This window comes from Alternaria atra, assembly GCF_907166805.1.
Source record: "Alternaria atra isolate CS162 genome assembly, contig: 30, whole genome shotgun sequence".
NCBI classification, from domain to species: Eukaryota; Fungi; Ascomycota; class Dothideomycetes; order Pleosporales; family Pleosporaceae; genus Alternaria; species Alternaria atra.
Genome location: NW_025091329.1, coordinates 89,596 through 107,791, shown reverse-complemented (window position 1 = coordinate 107,791; position 18,196 = coordinate 89,596). Strand labels below are relative to the sequence as shown.

The following is an 18,196-nucleotide window of genomic DNA, read 5'->3' as shown; positions in this document are numbered from 1 at the left end:
CGACGCAGCTGACTCAACACGCCATCCGCAGTAGAACCCTCGATACTTTTTGGTGCATCTTACATTTCCCGCTACAGGTACACTGTGAGCTGAGGGTGCAGAGGTAGCTTTGCGGGGTGCACAGGATCTTCGCAGAGCTGTCCCGTAATCATGGAGCTCCCTAGGCACATGAAACTTTCCCGCAGCCCAGTGGTTGTTACTTCACAACGTGGTCTGCAAAGGAGAGTCGTTGGACCCTCAGCCAATCCGCGCGTCGCTATACTAATGGCTGTCGCATTTTATTCTGCACTCTCGTTAACGTGATATTTTGGACAAAACCTCTACTTCGTCCAAGTAGACCTCCGCCATGTCGGCCTCTCCACACGAAACGAGAGTCCAAGACTTTGCGTCCGCTCCACCCGCTCCCGACCAGCCAGAGCGGTCTGCCTCGGATTCGGCCGCGCCTCCACATTTGACCATCGATACGCAGCTCGACGAGCAGAGACGTCGCGGCCGCTCTGCCACGTCCACCACCGCTACTGCAGCACATCCCAACCCAGAGGAACTCCTTTCCCCTGATCGCTTCTCGGTAGACTCGACTCTGCGCCGACGCATAACGCGATCGCACACGGTAAAACACTACCAGTCCCCCACGCGCCCATACCAGCATCAAGAACCAGGTGCTGAGCCGGGTGTCGACACCAAAAATGAGACGGATGGCGCCAACTACCACCATCTCTATGCGCGCTGCCAGATTACCGTTGTAGACTTCTCCGACGAGCGCGTCGAGTGCCATGAACTGGATAATGATACATTGGAGGACTTTCTCAACTACCCAAAGGAAGACTGGGTAGCATGTCGCTGGATCAACGTCAATGGCTTGTCCTGGGACGTGATTCGTACCCTGGGAAACCACAAGCAGCTGCATAGGCTGGCCATTGAGGATTTGATGAGCACGCAGAGTAGGACCAAGGTCGACTGGTACTCTGATCAAGCCTTCTTGCTTCTGACTCTGTCCAAACTTGTCCGGACGCCGATGGACGAGGATTCCGAGAGCGATTCCGACTCCGACTCTGACGACAGCGAACGACGACGGCACAAGGCTCGCTCACGGTCTCGCTCACGACACCCGCAGAAGAAGAAACCCAAGAAGTCATCGCTCTTCAAGACAGCAAAGAACCTACTCTTCCCCAAGAGCGAAGCCAAGAAGCAGAAAAGCCAAGATGAGATGATGAGCACATTAGACGGGCTAGAGAAACAGCTCGACGGCACACCGTTTGAGAAAGTCAAGATATCCACTCCACCAGCAACAACCGCTGTACGCACCCTCCAACGATATCGCGGCGGCTACAACCTCGACCGAATCGTCTACCTCGAACAACACTCCGCCCTCACTGAAAAGCACCTAACCGTCAGCGTCGAACAAGTCAGCATCTTCCTCCTCGCCGACAACTCCGTAATCTCCTTCTTCGAGCACTCGGCCGACGACGTCGAAGACATGATCCTCAAGCGCCTCCGAACCGAAGACACGATCCTGCGCCGCAGCCAAGACAGCAGCATGATCGTGCAAGCCATCATCGACGCCATTGTTGATCTCGCAATCCCCGTCGTAGCCGCCTACGAAGACGCGATGGGCGAGCTAGAACTCGACGTCTTGGAAGACCCTGAATTGCACCACTCGCAACTCCTCTACCTGCTCACTTCGGAATTATCCATCTTGCGAAACACCATCCAACCCATTGTCTCGCTCATCAACTCCCTCCGTGACCACAAGGCCGATCCCATGGCCCAGGCCATGACAGCCATGAATATGAGCCAGAGTACCACGAATTTGGCGACCCGCAAGACCATGTCTAGTATCAACATTTCCCCCTTGGCACACACGTACTTGGGCGACGTAGAAGACCACTGCATCATGATAACCGCGTCGCTCGACCAAATGCGGCGCGCAGCCGATAACCTCATCGACCTCATCTTCAACATGATGGGTGCCTTTCAAAACGAATCCATGAAGATACTCACCGCTGTCACCATTTTCTTCCTGCCCCTGACCTTCCTCGTCGGATACTTTGGTCAAAACTTTGAACGCTTTTCCGGTGTCCAGCATCATTCGGATGCGTTTTTCTGGATTATTGCCGTCCCCGTCATGGTTGTTACGCTCGTTGTGCTCATGGCAGATCGTATTCTGAGAAAGTTTAGACATTGGAGTGGCAAGTTGAAGAGGCGGGAGGCGAAACGTAGGGCGGTTAGGAAGGGCAAGGTGCGTGCGAATGGCATTTTGGGCGATGGCATTGGGTTGAGCAATGGAGTCCAAGGGTCGAAAGGGATGAGCCAGGGGCAGGGCATGAGGCATAAGAGGAGGCAGACTATGTATAGTAAGGGGAATATTGGGTCGTTCTAAATGGGGGTGGGGCGGATTTCTTTTGTTGGGGAAGTGTATGGTGATGATGTAGATTGCCGTAGTGTGCATTGGGCGGCGTTGCATACATGTTTATTGCATTTGTCTTTGGTGTAGCATTCTTCATAGACTGAACAAAAGATACCCTCTACTGCCTTACGTTCCTTCTTTTGGTTGACTCGGCTCATGGTGGATGTGAGGCTGATCCTCTAATGTCTATCCTTCTCCCGGTAAAAGCTATTACTTTCATTGTGCATACACAGTCTAGGTTTCATGGCGATAGTGAGAAGGCGGACAGCTGTATAGCTTGAAGAAATCCCGTCTTTTTCGTTCTCGACTTCAATATGGTGGATGGCTGATTGTTTCGACCTTGCCAGATGAGAGGCCTTGGCGGCATCACGTGGCACCTGCGCAGCTGCCTCATCCTGTAGGTGTAAATTAATCTTGGCAGGCTTCCATCTACCTCGAGTTCTACTGTCTAGTGTACGTCAGTAATCAACTTTGGCATCTCCACATGAGATTGCTCCATACCATCACACTGTGTCCATCTCCCAAGTTCCACATGGTCGCATACATCACCGTACTTTTGTCTCGCGATGGGATGATGTCAAGAATCCGCCATACGAGCTTCACAGATGACGTCTATGGGGTTGCACACAACGGTGGCCTACACCGTTGCAATATCGGTGTGCTACCACACACTTGTCCAGCCTCCCATAGATCCTGGTAGTGAGGACTTCATTTTTGTTTAATTGGCTCCTTCTTCGCGAATCATCTTAGGCTTGCATGCTGCGCCGCCACGCCAAACGCATCAAGTTGAATCTCCTCACCGGCTCAAAACCCACATATGTTCTTAATAACGCCTCGTCCTCGCTCGCGACACGGATATATCAATCAGCCAGCTTTCTCGAGTATCCGTTCAGCCACAGGGGCATTCCTTGTGCCCAACCCACTTCGAAGATCATGGAAGAAGTACCGCCAACTGAGACATTCAAGCACAAACCCCTCCCGGATTCGACTACGCACATACGATTACTGGAGATCGAAAGCGTCAATGCAGATGGTCAAGTAGTGTGCCTCCTCACCGATTGGCCTGTTGAAAAGGCCCCAGATTACCATGCCCTGTCGTATGTCCTCCGTATGCACACTTGATGTGCGCTTTGTACTGATCGACCGTTCCCGGTATCAGATATACCTGGGGCTCACCTACCCCAACTCATCAAATTCCTATCAATGGATGCGCCTTCACGGCAGGTCAGAATTGCGTTTATGCGCTTAAACAAGCATATATGTCGAACGCGAGCAGGTATTTCTGGATGGATGCACTTTGCATCGACCAAAAGACCATACAGGAAAAGAATCATGAAGTGGGAATGATGGGGCAAATATATGCGAGATCGGTGCATGTATTGGCATGCGTTGGGCCTCACACGGACGACAGCACGTTCCTATTCCAGACCATCGACAAGAACAGATCTCTGTTGGCCAGTATACACAGACTCACCCTTGGTCCTACCGTTCAGAATATGCGCAACTGGGTGATGCCTAATCCGATTCCGAAGAGCTCTTGGGTTGCGCTCCGATGTCTATTTGCCATCAGTCCTGGGCAAAGGTGGTTCCTAGCATCTGATTTTGCCAAGTTCATGAAACGCTCATATTTCTCGAGAGTCTGGGTCTTGCAAGAGCTTCATTTGGCTCCCAAAGCCTCGCTTTGTTGTGGAATGGACACACGTTCATTCGACTATCTGCTAGCTGTGAGCATGCTGGTGGATTTCTGGATCAATTTCGGTGACTATGAAGACTCTATGACCAGCAGCATTTCATTTGTGGCCAACATATTCTCTAAGCTGGCATGGTTTTCACGTCGAAAAGAGTCCTGCTTGTCATTGCAAGAGGCTCTCCGCCACATACAACATCAACGAGGCTGTTTGACTCTTGCTTCCGGTGTCCGAGGACGCCGCCGATTGGCAGAGGTGTAAGAGGCCATGCAAAACTTCCAATGTACCGACGTTCGAGACAGACTATTCGGCGTTCTGGCTCTTGTAGAATGGGGCCGCGGTAAACCCGTTGTGCCAGACTACGGAAAGGACAGCTACCAAGTCGCCATCGAGGTACTACGCGTATATCTCGAGAATCCGGAAACCGAACCAATCTCTGGAATGGCCGTTGAGTGGCCTCGTCGACTATGGAAAATATTCCACGTCAAAATTGAGGAGCAGGCAAAAGCGGCGATGCTCAAAAGAAAGAATGGCTATGGATGCCGGGACCTTATATATGGTGACTCACACCTTAGAGCCATGATCAATTCTCTCCTCAACGATTGCAAGGTATACATCCAAAGTCCGCCAACGAGATATCAAAACTTTCGAGGTCATCCAAGAGACACGTGGTACGGAGTGAAGCTGCTCGACACCAAACGTGTCAGCGGAAATGTGCCGAGTTCAGGTGGTCTACAGTCGTATTACCTCTCCTGTGAAGCGAAACTTCTTGAACATTCGCCCGAATCTCAGCTTCCACTTGTGAGGATTGTGGATCAAGACAATAGGTTGTTCGCATATGCACCAGCAGATACAAGACCGAATGACTGGCTCTTGATCAGTGAAGCAGGCTCCTTGAGCGACAAAATCCCTGCCATGATAGTAGTCAAGAACACAGATCGTAACTATGGCATCTATTCCATACTTGGGCAGGCTTCCAAGAACTGTGAATATGACAAGATCATATTGCCCTTCCTCAATTGGAGGTACTTCGGATCGCACTGGTACTCGGAAGACCTATTTCTATTTGACCGGATGTATGTCTAACGTTCAGTGAGTACACAAACGAAGAAGACAGCTCACAGCTGGCTTTGCATAGAAGCTTGTGCCTACGAAGGTTCATCTTTCTTCTACGGACCTATAACGCGGATCACGATGGATGCAGATACCGATACCAGCCGAAACACGACTCGATACCACGATAGGCGCGTTCCTACAAGTGATCTCGACATGGAGAACCCGTTTCTCAACTCTCTTCTGGACAGCGGTGAAGATTATGAATATCTTTTGTTGATTACATGAAAGAGGCAAAATCCTGAATCACCAAGGCAAAGAGAAAGACAACTACAAAGTCACCATCGAGACACCATGCTCATATTCACACTCTCTGATTTGATCCCCCCGCCCACGATTTCTTAGCACGGATTATCGGTCTCGCCAAAGCGTTGTATGATTCTGATGGAACCAACAACGACCTTGATGGTGGAGAATCTCGTTCCGGGAGTCGGAGTATCAACGACGAAGATGGTCTGATTGTAGAAATCTAGGTTGTACAGCTGCCGAAAGATACTTGGCAGCCCTTCGAAGCAGCGCAGTAATCATCAGTGCTACCACAGTTGCCATACTTGCTGCAGCACTGACCAGTCCTACATATGTAGCCAACATTATTGCCTTTTCCAATGTCGCCGCATGTACCGTCCGGAGAGACGCTTCCTCGCAATATTGTGGTATCGCACTTTCCGAAAGCGCTTTGGCACACAGGCACAGCACAGTAGTCTGAAGTCGTACCACAGTTGCCGTACTTACTACAACACAAACCCGCCTTGCAGAGGTAGCCTTTGTTTTTCCCACTTCCCTGGTTTCCGCAGGTGTTGTCCGGTGTGATGCTTCCCGGTCCGAGAGAGGTTGCAGCCGCGCTATGGGAGGTAGATGTTGCGGTGTTGTTGAAAAACAAAAAAGTCGATGAAGGCAGGTTGGTTGCTATAGGTGCCATGCTGGCCTCGTCGCGGTATGATGAAGAAATTGGAGCATTGCATAATCCAAAAGCTGGCTGGCAGACATTCGCAGCGCAGTAGTCGCTGGTGCTTCCGCAGTTTCCGTATCTGCTGCAACATCGGCCGCCATTGGGAGGACAGGTCCAGCCAAGATTGTTGCCAGCGTTGATGTTGCCACACCTTCCATTAAGGGAGTACGTTACAGTCGAGTCTGTGTCCCCGCTATTAGTCTATATATTCGTCAGTTCTTAGTCTACTCTCATTTAGGTTTAGAAACTACTTACTGCATTAGTAGGTTTTAGTTCTCGAACGGAACGATACCATTGTGAAGTCGATGGTTCACCCAGACATTCTGCGATAGTCACGGCTTATGATTGTCAGTAAACGTAGCGATAAGAGCTGATGGGATCATTTACTTACTTTTGATACCTCTGCTTTGCACTACAGAAATCATGTAATCGATGAGCTCTCCATGAGTCCACTCTTCTTGATCGTGAGATTCGACGATGGTGTAGCCTTGGTCAAGACCATCGATGAAGAGCTGCTTTGCAGTATTGATGCCGGTTTCCGATTGGTATTCCCAGTCCTTGGTGTTAAGGTCACCAATAACGACGTGGTAATCCAGATCTTTGAGAACACTGAGGGCATTGGCGTTGAGTGATAAGAATGGTGGTCGCATGTAGTATGGGAAGTATCCCAAGATGTTTACCATAGCGTCCTCGAGCAACGTCATTTCTTGTCGTATTTCGTCGGCGGTCAACGTCGCGAGGTCCTTGTGGCTCCACCTGAAAGTTCGGTTAGTGCAAGTTGAGCATATAGCTTAGAGGTGATATTACGTATGCGAGCCGATTTGGTGTCCCATGCTAACCATTCTTCGTAGGGTCGAGTTGTAGTCATAAATGTTGCCCTTGTTAGCCCCGTTGATGAACCAGGTCGCTTTGAATCCCGCGGCCCCCATCCTAGGATTCATATTAGCAAGCTCCTAGTTGCCTAATATCCGCTAAACCGTCGCATACCTGTCCAGGATATCTTCGGTATAGATCCATGGCCCGTCATCAAAACCTGGCGCGATGACCCCAGGCATAGTACACCCATAGATCTGCAACCCGAACGGAACTGCGGAGACGAAGGGGATTAGTGCATTGAAAGCAACAAGCGCGCCCGTTACAACACCAAGCTGTTGCCCCATCTCAAAGCTGGGATATAGTTTGATAGGTGGTAAGTAGTCGGATGTTGAGGTTTGAACCAAAGGATAGCCAACTTAACGATATCCAGGAATTGAACTTTACCAACGCAAAGGTCATGCAGATCTGGACTGACAGCGTGTTTTAACTGATGTTAGGCGTCTCCACTTAATTAGTGCGTGGCCATCTTCGGACTGCCCGACAACGTGGCCGGCTGATCAAATCGTGCTGATTCGACTGGATTGACGCCTCAACATCGAATTCTAAGCTGTAGAGGGCAAGCGTACAAGTGGCAAGAGTCTGGATTCCTGCTGGTTGAGCGACTAGTGACAGTTTTGAACTTCCCCAGGTTCAGCTGAGTGCTCGATAGGGCACAACTAATACAAATCTGTCAATCGCTGGAAAGGTTCTGCTAAAGACTACCGAAGCACATCTCAGCTTGGCTCCAGTCAGAGACGATACGGCTCTTCCCACGAAATGGATTCGATTGAGGAGGAGGTTTTCAGCTAAGAGACGCAGAGTATGAACGATGGTTGTGAATTGCTACTTTCACTTAAACCGAGTAATCGGCAATCGTTAATCGTTGGTATAATGCTGGAACAAAATATCTACAGTCTATGAAGATGCGCTATGTAAATAGCCCCATCGAAAACAACAGTTCTTGACTCAAATAGAAAATTGACGTGTTATTCCGACCCTAGCCTCCTCGTCGTTCACAGTTACCGTATACGGTGCCTTTTCGGTGGCAACCTCATCATTTGAAGTATCTGTATCTTCCGAGATGACCTGGCGGGTTTTACCCCAGGAGAAAGCGTCCAAGTGCCACATGGTGTAGAACAGCACCAAGATAGTGAGAAATGGTCCGGTGAAGAAGTAAATGACTAAACCGGCCAAGAATTGGCACTTCGCTTTGCGGCCCTTGGGCATCCAGAAGACGAGGGTAAGCATATAGGTATATGGCACAATCACACCGCCTAGGAAGGCGACGGTGATATACCAAGGAACATCTACAGGACGTTAGCAATCTGTTGAGACAGTTTTCGTGGGTGATCCTACGCTGAGCGGCGTGGATTAATCCAGCGATGGAGCCCATGATGAAGATATTGCAGAACCATGTCTGGCAGTTTGAGAAGGCGCGGAGACGTTCAAACCACTGAGTACCTTTGGCGGTTACGAGACGGAAGTCGTTGACTGTTGCACCCATTGACCAGCGTTTGCGCTGCGACATAAAGACCGAAAGCGAAGTGGGTACATCGGTCCATGCAATAGATTTAATCGATTGCCGGGTTTGAACGTGAGGCGAGGCAGTGAGGACATGGCAAACGTGGTTCCGGTCCTCGCTGTATGCACCACGAAGGTGTTTCAGCATGCCATCCGTCGGGCTTGGGCAGTACCCAAATAACGTGCGCAAAATGTGGTCGCCATTGTTCTCTTCGCAGACCTTTAGAATCTGGCAGCACCCAGGAAGACAAGAAACCTTGTGGGTGACAATGGACTGGTGAAGACGAGGCAGGCCTTGGCTGATGGTGTACGACGCGTTCTGCATCAGGCGCCACATGTTCCACGGGCCGTCTTTGAAATCCACCCAAACCACACCGCAAACACCGTAGCAGTTGGGGTAGCGGGATTCGGAGATGAGGTGGTAGATGCACCATGGATCAAAGACAGTGTCTGCATCCATGCCAACAATCTGGTCAAATTTGTCGATACCACAGTCGTCAAGGACGAATGAGGTCATCTCGCCAAACAACCTGTTCGACATGATCGTTGTCGGCGTCTCGTTTCGCTGGTTAAACTTGTATGCTACGCGAAGAGTTAGTCTAGCGACTACAAAGGTGCGCTGTGATACTTACCGAAAGAACGGAGGAGGATGAGGCCATCGCGCTTGCCCTTGTTTGTCATCTTAACGATACATAGGTAGTTCAGGCCCTTGTATTGTCCCATCTGCATGATGATGTCCATAGGTTCCTTATCCCAAGCCATGTATGCATCCTTCATGTGTACACGGGATGTCTTTTCCGTCAGAATAGTGTCAAGCAGACAGTCGCCGGTGGTCTGCGTCATGCCTGGACCACGAGCTCGTCCATCGCAGATGATAAAAACACACTGCCTATGGTCCTCGATGCCCTTTTGCTCAACGAGTGAATCGAGAGACTTGCGGAGCTCTTCTTCGTTCTCGTTGTAACATGGTATGATGAGCATCAGCGACTCGGGCGTCTCGGGCGCAGGGTTTTTCTTCTCCGGACGGAAGAAGCGGAAGACTAGCCACAGGAGGAGGGTGATGACAACGGTGAAGTTGAGAAGTACACCGTATGTGATGAAGGGAAGGAAAACGTAGTAATATCCTTTGAACCACCATGAGCCAAATAGTAGGAAACCACTCGAACTGGTTAGCATGTTATACGTTTCAATTGGCAAGAGGTGACTTACTTCAGTCCGAAGATGCAGCATTGGAAGGCCAACTTTCGCACCTTCATGAGTCGTTGAGCCCGTCGCACCTTCAGACCATCTGGGTCTGAAAACTCTGGCTTCTCGTCCACCATGATGTTAAGGTCACCTAGTTGTTGGACTCTCTCCTCATGACTCTTGGTGGAAGGGTCCCAAATGATAGGAATGGACTTTTCGTTGATGAAGACTTCATTGTTGGGAGTGCCGGGGAGTGTAGTCCCTAAGGAAAGGGAACTTTGGCGATTGATATTTCTAGAGGAGATGTATCTGGTTGAAGCAGTGTCCCACTCATGCAGGACGTTACTCAAATCTGGTCTTAGAAAGACATTCTCAGGTTCGGAAGGAAGGCTTGAAGCAAGAGGACTAGTTGGCTCCTGAGAGAACATTTTGGAACTTTATGTACCTCGGAAGTGGGGCAAGGACAAAGAGATGCTGCACAAGCAACATTGGAGGGGTATACGATTGATGTATCAATGCCATTGCTTGGTAGATCTGTAAGGAGTATGGACAGATGGCAAGGCTCTCGGAGCTCCATGGCATAGGTATCCATGGCCTAGACCTTGCGGCAGCCACGAAAAGCTACAGAGAGGACATTGTTACACCGTCAAGCAGCCACGATGTTCTGGCTTCTGCGTAACATGCTTGTTGGATTACAGAACGTCTCTGCGGCTGAGAGTCCAGAATTTTTGATCTCAGCTGGATGGTCCGGAGGCGCCGCTGTTTCGCGGAGTGACTGGGTTAAGCGACAGTGTTTGAAGACTTTGAGGTGTTAAGTTTCGGCAGTCACGTAAGAAGCGTGGCATAGCTTGACCGGGGTCTACCATGCCGAATCCGCTAAGGGGTTGTGCCGTTAGTGTCACCCTTGCCCACACTAAGAGCATGTGCAAAGGCCTTGGCAATACATGGCTTTCCTGTTTAAGCCTCGGCGAAGCTTCCTTAGCCCACCGCTAAGCTTTCTTCAAGCAAAACCGCCGAACTAAGAAATGACCACTCACCGCACCCAGCGAAGATCCCGCCGGGGTTCTGGGGTAGCAAAAGCGGGTTGTTGGGTCTAGGCTTCAATGCTCGCTTCAAAAGTGACATGTCCTAATGCGTTGGGTTTCGCCTTCATACCAATCAAAAACAGCAGTAGGGAAGATTTTGCGCTTCAGATATGTTCACTGAACAAGAGTGAGAGCATGCTTCGGCAACAGTTGTGCATCGGGTCAGTACTAGTATTTCTACCATCCTGCAAATGCATCACTCAGCACAGTTGCAATTTTAATCTAGGATTTTCTCGATGTTTCGAATTACCCGCAGATTAGTGAAATCCCTTCAGAGATCGATGGATCGACATTTGTACAACCAGTTTGTGCCTAGGTGTTCGCCAAGCCCTGACACGCCAAAGCACAAGTTCGATGATCAGCGCGAAACCCTAGCCCAGGAGTAGTCTGAGCTGGGGATGCTTACTGTTCTTGTCCGCTCCCCGACATACAGGCATTCTGACAGGAACGGAGCTACCCAAGGCAGGGCTGATCGAGTAGGCTGAACAATGCAAGGCTAAGCACTGCAGGGTTGATGTGGTGTGGCTAGAATGTTCAGAACAACATCTAGTCTCGAGAATCTTCTTGACTACACTCAAACTGGCGAAAATTGCGCATCGGTCTTACCTATCAACTTTGTAACGGTGCATCTTCAATCACAATGAAGCTCTCATGGTTCTGTATTATTCCTGAGTTGCACACTACTCTACAACCCTCTTTACCTCCTCCGAAGAGCGTATGAAATCGTACTGTGCGGAAGCTCTTGAGCAATAAGATATTGCATCTTCCCTACACTGCCTCGGTTACCAGACACTGCATAGACACTGGTTTTGCACTACGCAGAAACTCCGTTAGGCGCGATGTCGTGATTTCTTGGTGTCTACAAATCCTCGTCCGCGGACTACCTAACCTTCTCTGTACCCTTCGCGTACAAACCCACCTTTCCTCTGGTCGGAAACACCCATGCTTCTGGGCCGCATGCCACATGGCAGCATCCCAGTTAGTCACATTCCGTCCCGTAGAACAGACCATTTTGCCTCTCCCAAGCGAATCTGGACCAGCTGTTTGGAATTCACTAGGCTGTTGACTCCTCGTGGCGTCTCTGAAGGAAAGCTGAGAAGTGTTTCTATCAGCCCGACCAACTTATTGTTCTAGGAGACCTCAGTCGATGGCTTGTATTTCCTGCAAGCCACATGGCTCTAGGACGTACCGAATGTACAGGCCAACGACTTCTGCACGTGTGGATCTAGATGGCAAACTTTCCAGAAGTTGAGGCCTCGCCAACCAGAGTGAGTAATCGCCATCGCTCGTCGAGACATCAACGTCTGGATCGAATCAGTGGATACAGAGCGTGCGGGAGCTCAGGTATGCCAGCCCTGGCCCGAACGTCGGTGTGGCCGTGGAAAGGAGTGTTCCTGTCTGCATCCGGCGGAGAAGGCTGGCATGATCGGATGACTGGAGGCGTGGAGGATGATGATAGTGTGAAGCCAAGATCAGAGCTGATTTCAGTATAAAGGTGACAGACATTCTGTTCATAAATCAGCACAAGCTTCCACAGTCAACACTTCAATCTTTGCACAACAGTTGCTTAACTGCCACTTCAATCGTTCCACCTAGTGGCCTACTCACTCATTGATCCGATATCTCACCATTTTGTCTTTAACAACATCCTTACACAACGTTCACCACCATGGCTGTTACGTTCAACGAAAGCATGTTCGCAAATACCTTCGCGTCTTTCAAGAAGGAACCTGAGATCATTGTGACCGAATGCTCTCTGCCGCTGACTCCACCTCCTGAGGAGACAGATGAGTCCCCATTCTGGACTACCGAATATCCAATGCAACTTGAGAAAGCACAAGTACTGAGCCCTGTTGAACCGGAGTCCATCGTGGCAGTCATCGGCGTCGGTTACGTCGGCACCCACCTCGTCGAAGCCTTCGCCGGCCATTACAATGTCATTGCTTTCGACCTCAGCACCAAAAGACTCGATGAAGTTTCGGAACAACTCACCGGCCTGCCGATCCAATTTACATCAAACGCTGCTTCAATTCACGAAGCGACTCATGTTCTCATCTCCGTACCGACAATCCTCACGGACGATAAGAAGGTTGACACTACATACTTGCGCAGTGCCATTGCTACTGTAGAGAAATACGTCAAGCCTGGATCCACTATTGTCATTGAGAGCTCGGTTGCTGTTGGTATGACACGGGAACTCGTTGGGCCGCTCATGGCGTCCAAAAACTTCAAAGTTGGCATGTCGCCGGAGCGTGTTGACCCCGGCCGCACATTCCCCGCTTTCGAAGACATCCCCAAGATCATCTCTGGCCTTGATGCCGCCTCCCTGGAGTCAATCTCCACTCTTTATGGTCGTGTCTTCAACAAGTTGCTTCCTGTCTCCTCTCCTGAAGTTGCTGAGATGACCAAGTTATACGAGAATTGCCAGCGCATGTTGTGCGCGACTTATGCCAACGAGATGGCAGATGCCTGCAGTAGTATTGGCATTGATGCTTTCGAGGTCAGCAATGCCGCAGCATCGAAGCCGTTTGGTTACCTACCATTTTGCCCTGGTCCAGGAATTGGAGGTCACTGCATCCCCGTCAACCCATACTACCTTCTCTCCAATCTTCACATGCCACTGCTCGAACACGCAGCTACTTTATCAGCGTCACGACCAAGAGATGTGGCCAGGAGCTTCGTGCGATCTATACTCCAGGAAAGCACAATTCCAGGAGATATCCGCGTAGATCCCAGCCAACTCCGACTGCTCGTCGTTGGCGTAGGTTTCAAGCGCGGGCAGAGCGTCATGAGCAACTCCCCTGGTGCTGCTATAGTCCACACATTGAAGAACGAATACAACTGCCACGTTGAGTTTGCGGATCCGTTGGTCTCCACAGCTCTTTATAGCGCAGTGCCAAAGATGGATACGGAGACGAACTGGAACGTCGATTACCTCAGCACTTATGATGGTATCATTGTCTCTGTGAACCAAGAAGGCCTTGATATGGACGTGCTGGCAAACTTGCCAGGTGTCAAGTTACAAGACTTCTCCGGGGTTCTCAAGGACTCTATTAGCAGTGTGCCGTCACTAGCTGCGAGGAAGGAGATTTACTAGTATGTTGTCATCTGAGTAAAGATAAATGTTCGAATTTCATTGCAAGTCGTTATTTCCACAATACAAAGAAAAGTGCAAATATGTTTTCTTAACTTGGTGTGAACGTGTTTCCAACTCTTTCGTGAAACTTGTGTCCTATAGTAGCGCCTGGAACTTATTTCAGAGTCCTTCCCCTAATGGAAGGATACAAAGGTCGGCAGATTATCGTATCGCATCTCACTTAGGGCACGTATTATACGTTCTAACTTACCTCGTGTCTTGCAAGGAGGTGGACTCTCGATCAATACTGAGATTGGAACACCAATGGGTTTCATTTCCACTAGGGAAAGCCAGGGTGCTTATGTCGTCAAGGTATCAAACGAATGGGTCACCAACATAGATGATCTCCGGTATCAGGTTCTTCGCGAAGTTTCTTTCAAACAAGAATCTGCCAGATGGACGATAGAACGTGACTTAATCCGTCGCGGCAGCACGTTCGAATCTCCAAGAGTAACGGAAGCCTAAAGTGTCGTATTTTCAATGGGGAGAAGGAGCGACTGATATAGGCTATATCCACTCTACCAGAGCTTCTAGGCAACACTCTTCATATTGGACCGTGCTTTTTGGGCGAGGATGAATGACATTATTCTGAATACGTGTAGAGACAACGGCATCTAGATGCAATGATGAGAACGAGGCCGTTTCCCCAACGACTCGTCGACACTGGACACGGTCAACAACGTGGGCATCCTCTACCAAGACCCAGGCAAGCTAATAGGGACAGATCCGATGTACGAGCTGGCGCTGCGAGCAATAGAGGAGATACTTGGGCCTAACCACGCGTTGATGCTAGACATTGTTAACAATCTTGGCAAGCTATACGTGAATTTGGGTCTGATTGACCAGGTAGAACAGCTGCGTCAACCGGTGCCGGGACGCCACGAGCATGCACTTCATTCGAATGTTACATCTGTTCCCGGAGAAGAACTACTACTCTAAGACAGTCTCCCTCTAGATATTTGTGATCTTTGCCATCTAAGATCGGTACTTCCTATCGACGTGCTTCCGAGTCTTACATCTGGCCCATGTTTATCGGATATATCTCCAGTGGCTAAGACTTCGGCTGAGATTCTGATGAGATATCGATTGAGACAGCATACTGTAGCCTCTGTTCCTAGTCGCTATCGAAAGGGTAGAGTCTGGGAGGTTCAAGCGAAGCTTTTATGACTGCGTACAGGATATGCTATAGACCCAAGAGCTAAACAGCCTTCTCAACATCGGTTTACTTCCAAGTATGCTGCACCTCACGTACTGCAAGTGCGACTTCGTCTGGCTTCACGAGCGCTTCCTGTTCCTTTTGTTTGTCCTTCTATAACCGGCCAAACGTGAAGAGAAATGCCTATCTGCTGGTTTTCTTTGATCATTTCGCGGAACAGTTACTTGACTTCCCCACAGCTCATCCTCAGCCCCAGTTCTTCTATATTTGCCAAGACGGCATTCCGTACCATAGATGTGACATGACGCCTCGCCGGCGATATGTCCTCAGATCCTTTCTGCAAGCAGTTTGTATCCTTGCAAAAGTCTCGAGTGTCTTTAATGGGAGCGTTTGATATGAAAGGGGTGGTCTCTGCCTGCTGTGCAGGGGGTCGAGTGAAATCGACCCCTGCATCATACTGCGACAAACGGACCGATCTAGCCACGACTCAGTAAAGCCCCACCTGTGATTGAAGAACCACACTTACAACACTTCAGCCAGGCTCCCGCTCGGCTTGACGATTCCGACACTGCCACTATGCCCGATTGTGTCTATACCCAGTGCGATCTACCATTACCAGGCTTCTCAGAGTGGAAGAGAAATAAGGCATCCAGACACTTTCGGCCCGAAGGCTTGGCTTCCTGGATCTCCATCGGCTCTCCTTCGGCGCTGCACCGAAGCGGACCTCGGGAGGAGCGCTTGAAGAGCACCTCGCGTCCGCGCGTTCCCACGACATGAAGATGCAAGCAGATGTTCGAGTATAAGTTTGCTCACAAGCTCGGCGAAGGAGCACTGTTGAGATAAGACTGTTTCCCCTCCATCACGTGGCTTTCCTGATTGTAGTCATCAGTCTATCCTAAATCATACGAAGCAATATACCACGGCTTCTTACCTCATAGTGAAGGTGTAGATCTAGAAGCAGAACCCGCAGTAGTATGACTGCTCCCATGTCGTTCCTGCTAGTTGTGTCGCTCATGCGCCCCTGCGTTCCATTCTGAGGGCAGGGGGCGGTAACGCAAGGAACGCCAATTATAGGACTGTAACCACAGAACAGAACCTGACAGAATCTGAACCGCGCTGCCATTCCCGCTGGCACGTAAGATAACCCAGCGATAGCCTGGATGGCACGAGGCCAGCACGATACGCACGTAAGATGCGCCGTTAATCAGAACAGATATAGCGGAACAACGGCAGGCTGGCGAACCTCTAGTGACGAGTGCTCGTTTCCGCGAGCGAACTGTCATGTTAGCTTGCTCACCAAGGGAAGAATAGGATGATAGCAGCCACAACAGCGTTCTTGCTCTAGCAACAGTGCCTTCTGCGCATGGCTCGGAAACCTGGAGTCCTGCTGCCTTGGTGCTAGCGCCCAACGCGAAATTTGCTCTATATTATTAACAGATATACGTAGATACAGCACAACACAGCACAACCAGGCGCCGACAGTCAGACTTGGCTGTTGATGTACTGTAGCCGGCGCTGTCGCCGCCGCCGCAGCAGCAGCAGCAGCAGCATCGCCCGAGACGCATTGTAGCCTGACAGTTTCCTATGACATATGGTTTGTTGGTACAGTACAGTAGACCAAGCTTGCTACAGTATGCTTTGACAGCACCTTGGTGACTGTGACCTGGGAAGGTAGCGCCAAGCCATCACGGTAAGACCTTAGGCTTGATGATCTGCCAGGGGCGCAGTTGTGTCTTCGTCGCGGCAGTTGAACGCAATCGCTACTGCTTCGTACAGTGCTTAGCGATTGTGCTTCCCCGCAGCCGCAGTTGCGACAAAGTTTGCTCCACGTCAGGCAAGGATTGAGTCGCTTCACTTACCTACCTATCGCCTTCCAGGCCACTGTTCCCCGTCGTTCATCGCTATGCGAGCTAGGAAGCATGCGTGCTCTTTCGGACCGAACCATCGAGCTTGACCCGCAGCCAAACGAGCTAACCGTGCTGAGCTAGCGGAAGGCGGGGTTGAAACTGTACTAGCAGACGGCCCTGCATGGCTGACTTAAGAACGAAGCTCTGCTCCACTGCGCCAGACAACCAAAAAGGTGCGAATAGTCAACGATACCTCGACTCCGAGCAGAACAGCATATATCGTCTAAGAACATATACCCGTTCCAAATAAAGTAAAGACGACAACACTATCGATACGTAATAACGCTCGTATGCACACGTCGCGCGCGGTGCGCCGGTTCATCCGTGAGCACTCCATCAACACGATCAAGTGGCTACTGGCAGACTCGTCGATAATCAAACCCATCAATGGGCTGGTTTTGCTATCCAGGTCTACAAGCCCATACTGTACCTAGGTTGGCTCGTGCTGTACCTTCTTAGGAATCAATCAGGCGATCGGCTTGACTTCGGGGCTGTTCACAAATTTGCTGGCCAGTTCACTCGCTACATCTCGATCCAATTGAGTACCTCTGGTAGCACCTGGAGAAGCGCATGTTCAACTACTACCCATGAAACAGTAACTACAGGAAAGCCAAGGAGGAGTAGAATGGTTCTTGAAAAGCATTAAGAGAACGCTAGCATAGAAGACCAGCTAGGCTAATCAATCGTATCGCTGCGTCAATGCCGTAACGTCTCAATGTCCGACTGCCTATAGGCGTGCCCAAGGCTGGCAAACGAAATACGAAAATAGTGCCACTCCAGAGCACCAAAAGTCATGTGATAGACCTATGTATTGGCCAATTTACAAGGTACAGACATTTTGGGCTGTGATGTTGGTGTAGCGGTCGGAACCATTTACATGGTATTGATGCTGCACCCCTGACAGCACATTAAAGTTTAATGGCTGTAGGGGTTTACCTGGTTGGGCATGGCCACTCATATCCTGGAACCCATCTTGGCTAAGGTGAACTCAGGGTTCGTAAACTAGACATGTCTCACGGCAAACGGCTACCATCCCGAGCGGCACAAAAGCCCCGATCCCGCGTATTCGCTAGCTCAAGCCATTCCATCTGCTATAATCCCCACCCTCCTCTCCAGGCCTTGTTGGCCGGTTGCCCATCGTTAACAGCAGTTTCTCATCGATCTTTCTCTACTTTTCTACCAACTTTGCATGCA

At 50.1% G+C, this 18,196-nt stretch overlaps 6 protein-coding genes across 6 annotated transcripts; 3 read left to right on the top strand and 3 right to left on the bottom strand.

Moving 5' to 3' along the window:
* Positions 1-346: 346 nt before the first annotated feature.
* ALTATR162_LOCUS9426 (uncharacterized protein) lies at positions 347-2,380 on the top strand (the record flags this gene model as incomplete). Its single annotated transcript, XM_043317060.1, has 1 exon — positions 347-2,380. The coding sequence occupies one exon, from the start codon at positions 347-349 to the stop codon at positions 2,378-2,380; it is 2,034 nt and encodes a 677-aa protein (XP_043172995.1).
* A 1,982-nt stretch (positions 2,381-4,362) lies between these two features.
* ALTATR162_LOCUS9425 (uncharacterized protein) lies at positions 4,363-5,181 on the top strand (the record flags this gene model as incomplete). The annotated part of the gene is made up of 1 exon (XM_043317059.1): positions 4,363-5,181. One exon carries the CDS (start codon positions 4,363-4,365, stop codon positions 5,179-5,181), a length of 819 nt encoding a protein of 272 aa, XP_043172994.1.
* Positions 5,182-5,549: 368 nt separating this feature from the next.
* On the bottom strand, positions 5,550-7,317 carry ALTATR162_LOCUS9424 (uncharacterized protein; the record flags this gene model as incomplete). Its single annotated transcript, XM_043317058.1, has 6 exons — positions 5,550-5,677; positions 5,941-6,358; positions 6,413-6,495; positions 6,549-6,913; positions 6,965-7,087; positions 7,145-7,317. 6 exons carry the CDS (start codon positions 7,315-7,317, stop codon positions 5,550-5,552), a joined length of 1,290 nt encoding a protein of 429 aa, XP_043172993.1.
* Positions 7,318-7,978: 661 nt separating this feature from the next.
* ALTATR162_LOCUS9423 (uncharacterized protein) lies at positions 7,979-10,146 on the bottom strand (the record flags this gene model as incomplete). Its single annotated transcript, XM_043317057.1, has 4 exons — positions 7,979-8,319; positions 8,369-9,115; positions 9,166-9,698; positions 9,743-10,146. 4 exons carry the CDS (start codon positions 10,144-10,146, stop codon positions 7,979-7,981), a joined length of 2,025 nt encoding a protein of 674 aa, XP_043172992.1.
* A 2,326-nt stretch (positions 10,147-12,472) lies between these two features.
* ALTATR162_LOCUS9422 (uncharacterized protein) lies at positions 12,473-13,900 on the top strand (the record flags this gene model as incomplete). Its single annotated transcript, XM_043317056.1, has 1 exon — positions 12,473-13,900. One exon carries the CDS (start codon positions 12,473-12,475, stop codon positions 13,898-13,900), a length of 1,428 nt encoding a protein of 475 aa, XP_043172991.1.
* A 1,415-nt stretch (positions 13,901-15,315) lies between these two features.
* ALTATR162_LOCUS9421 (uncharacterized protein) lies at positions 15,316-16,031 on the bottom strand (the record flags this gene model as incomplete). The annotated part of the gene is made up of 3 exons (XM_043317055.1): positions 15,316-15,571; positions 15,622-15,669; positions 16,027-16,031. 3 exons carry the CDS (start codon positions 16,029-16,031, stop codon positions 15,316-15,318), a joined length of 309 nt encoding a protein of 102 aa, XP_043172990.1.
* Positions 16,032-18,196: the final 2,165 nt, after the last annotated feature.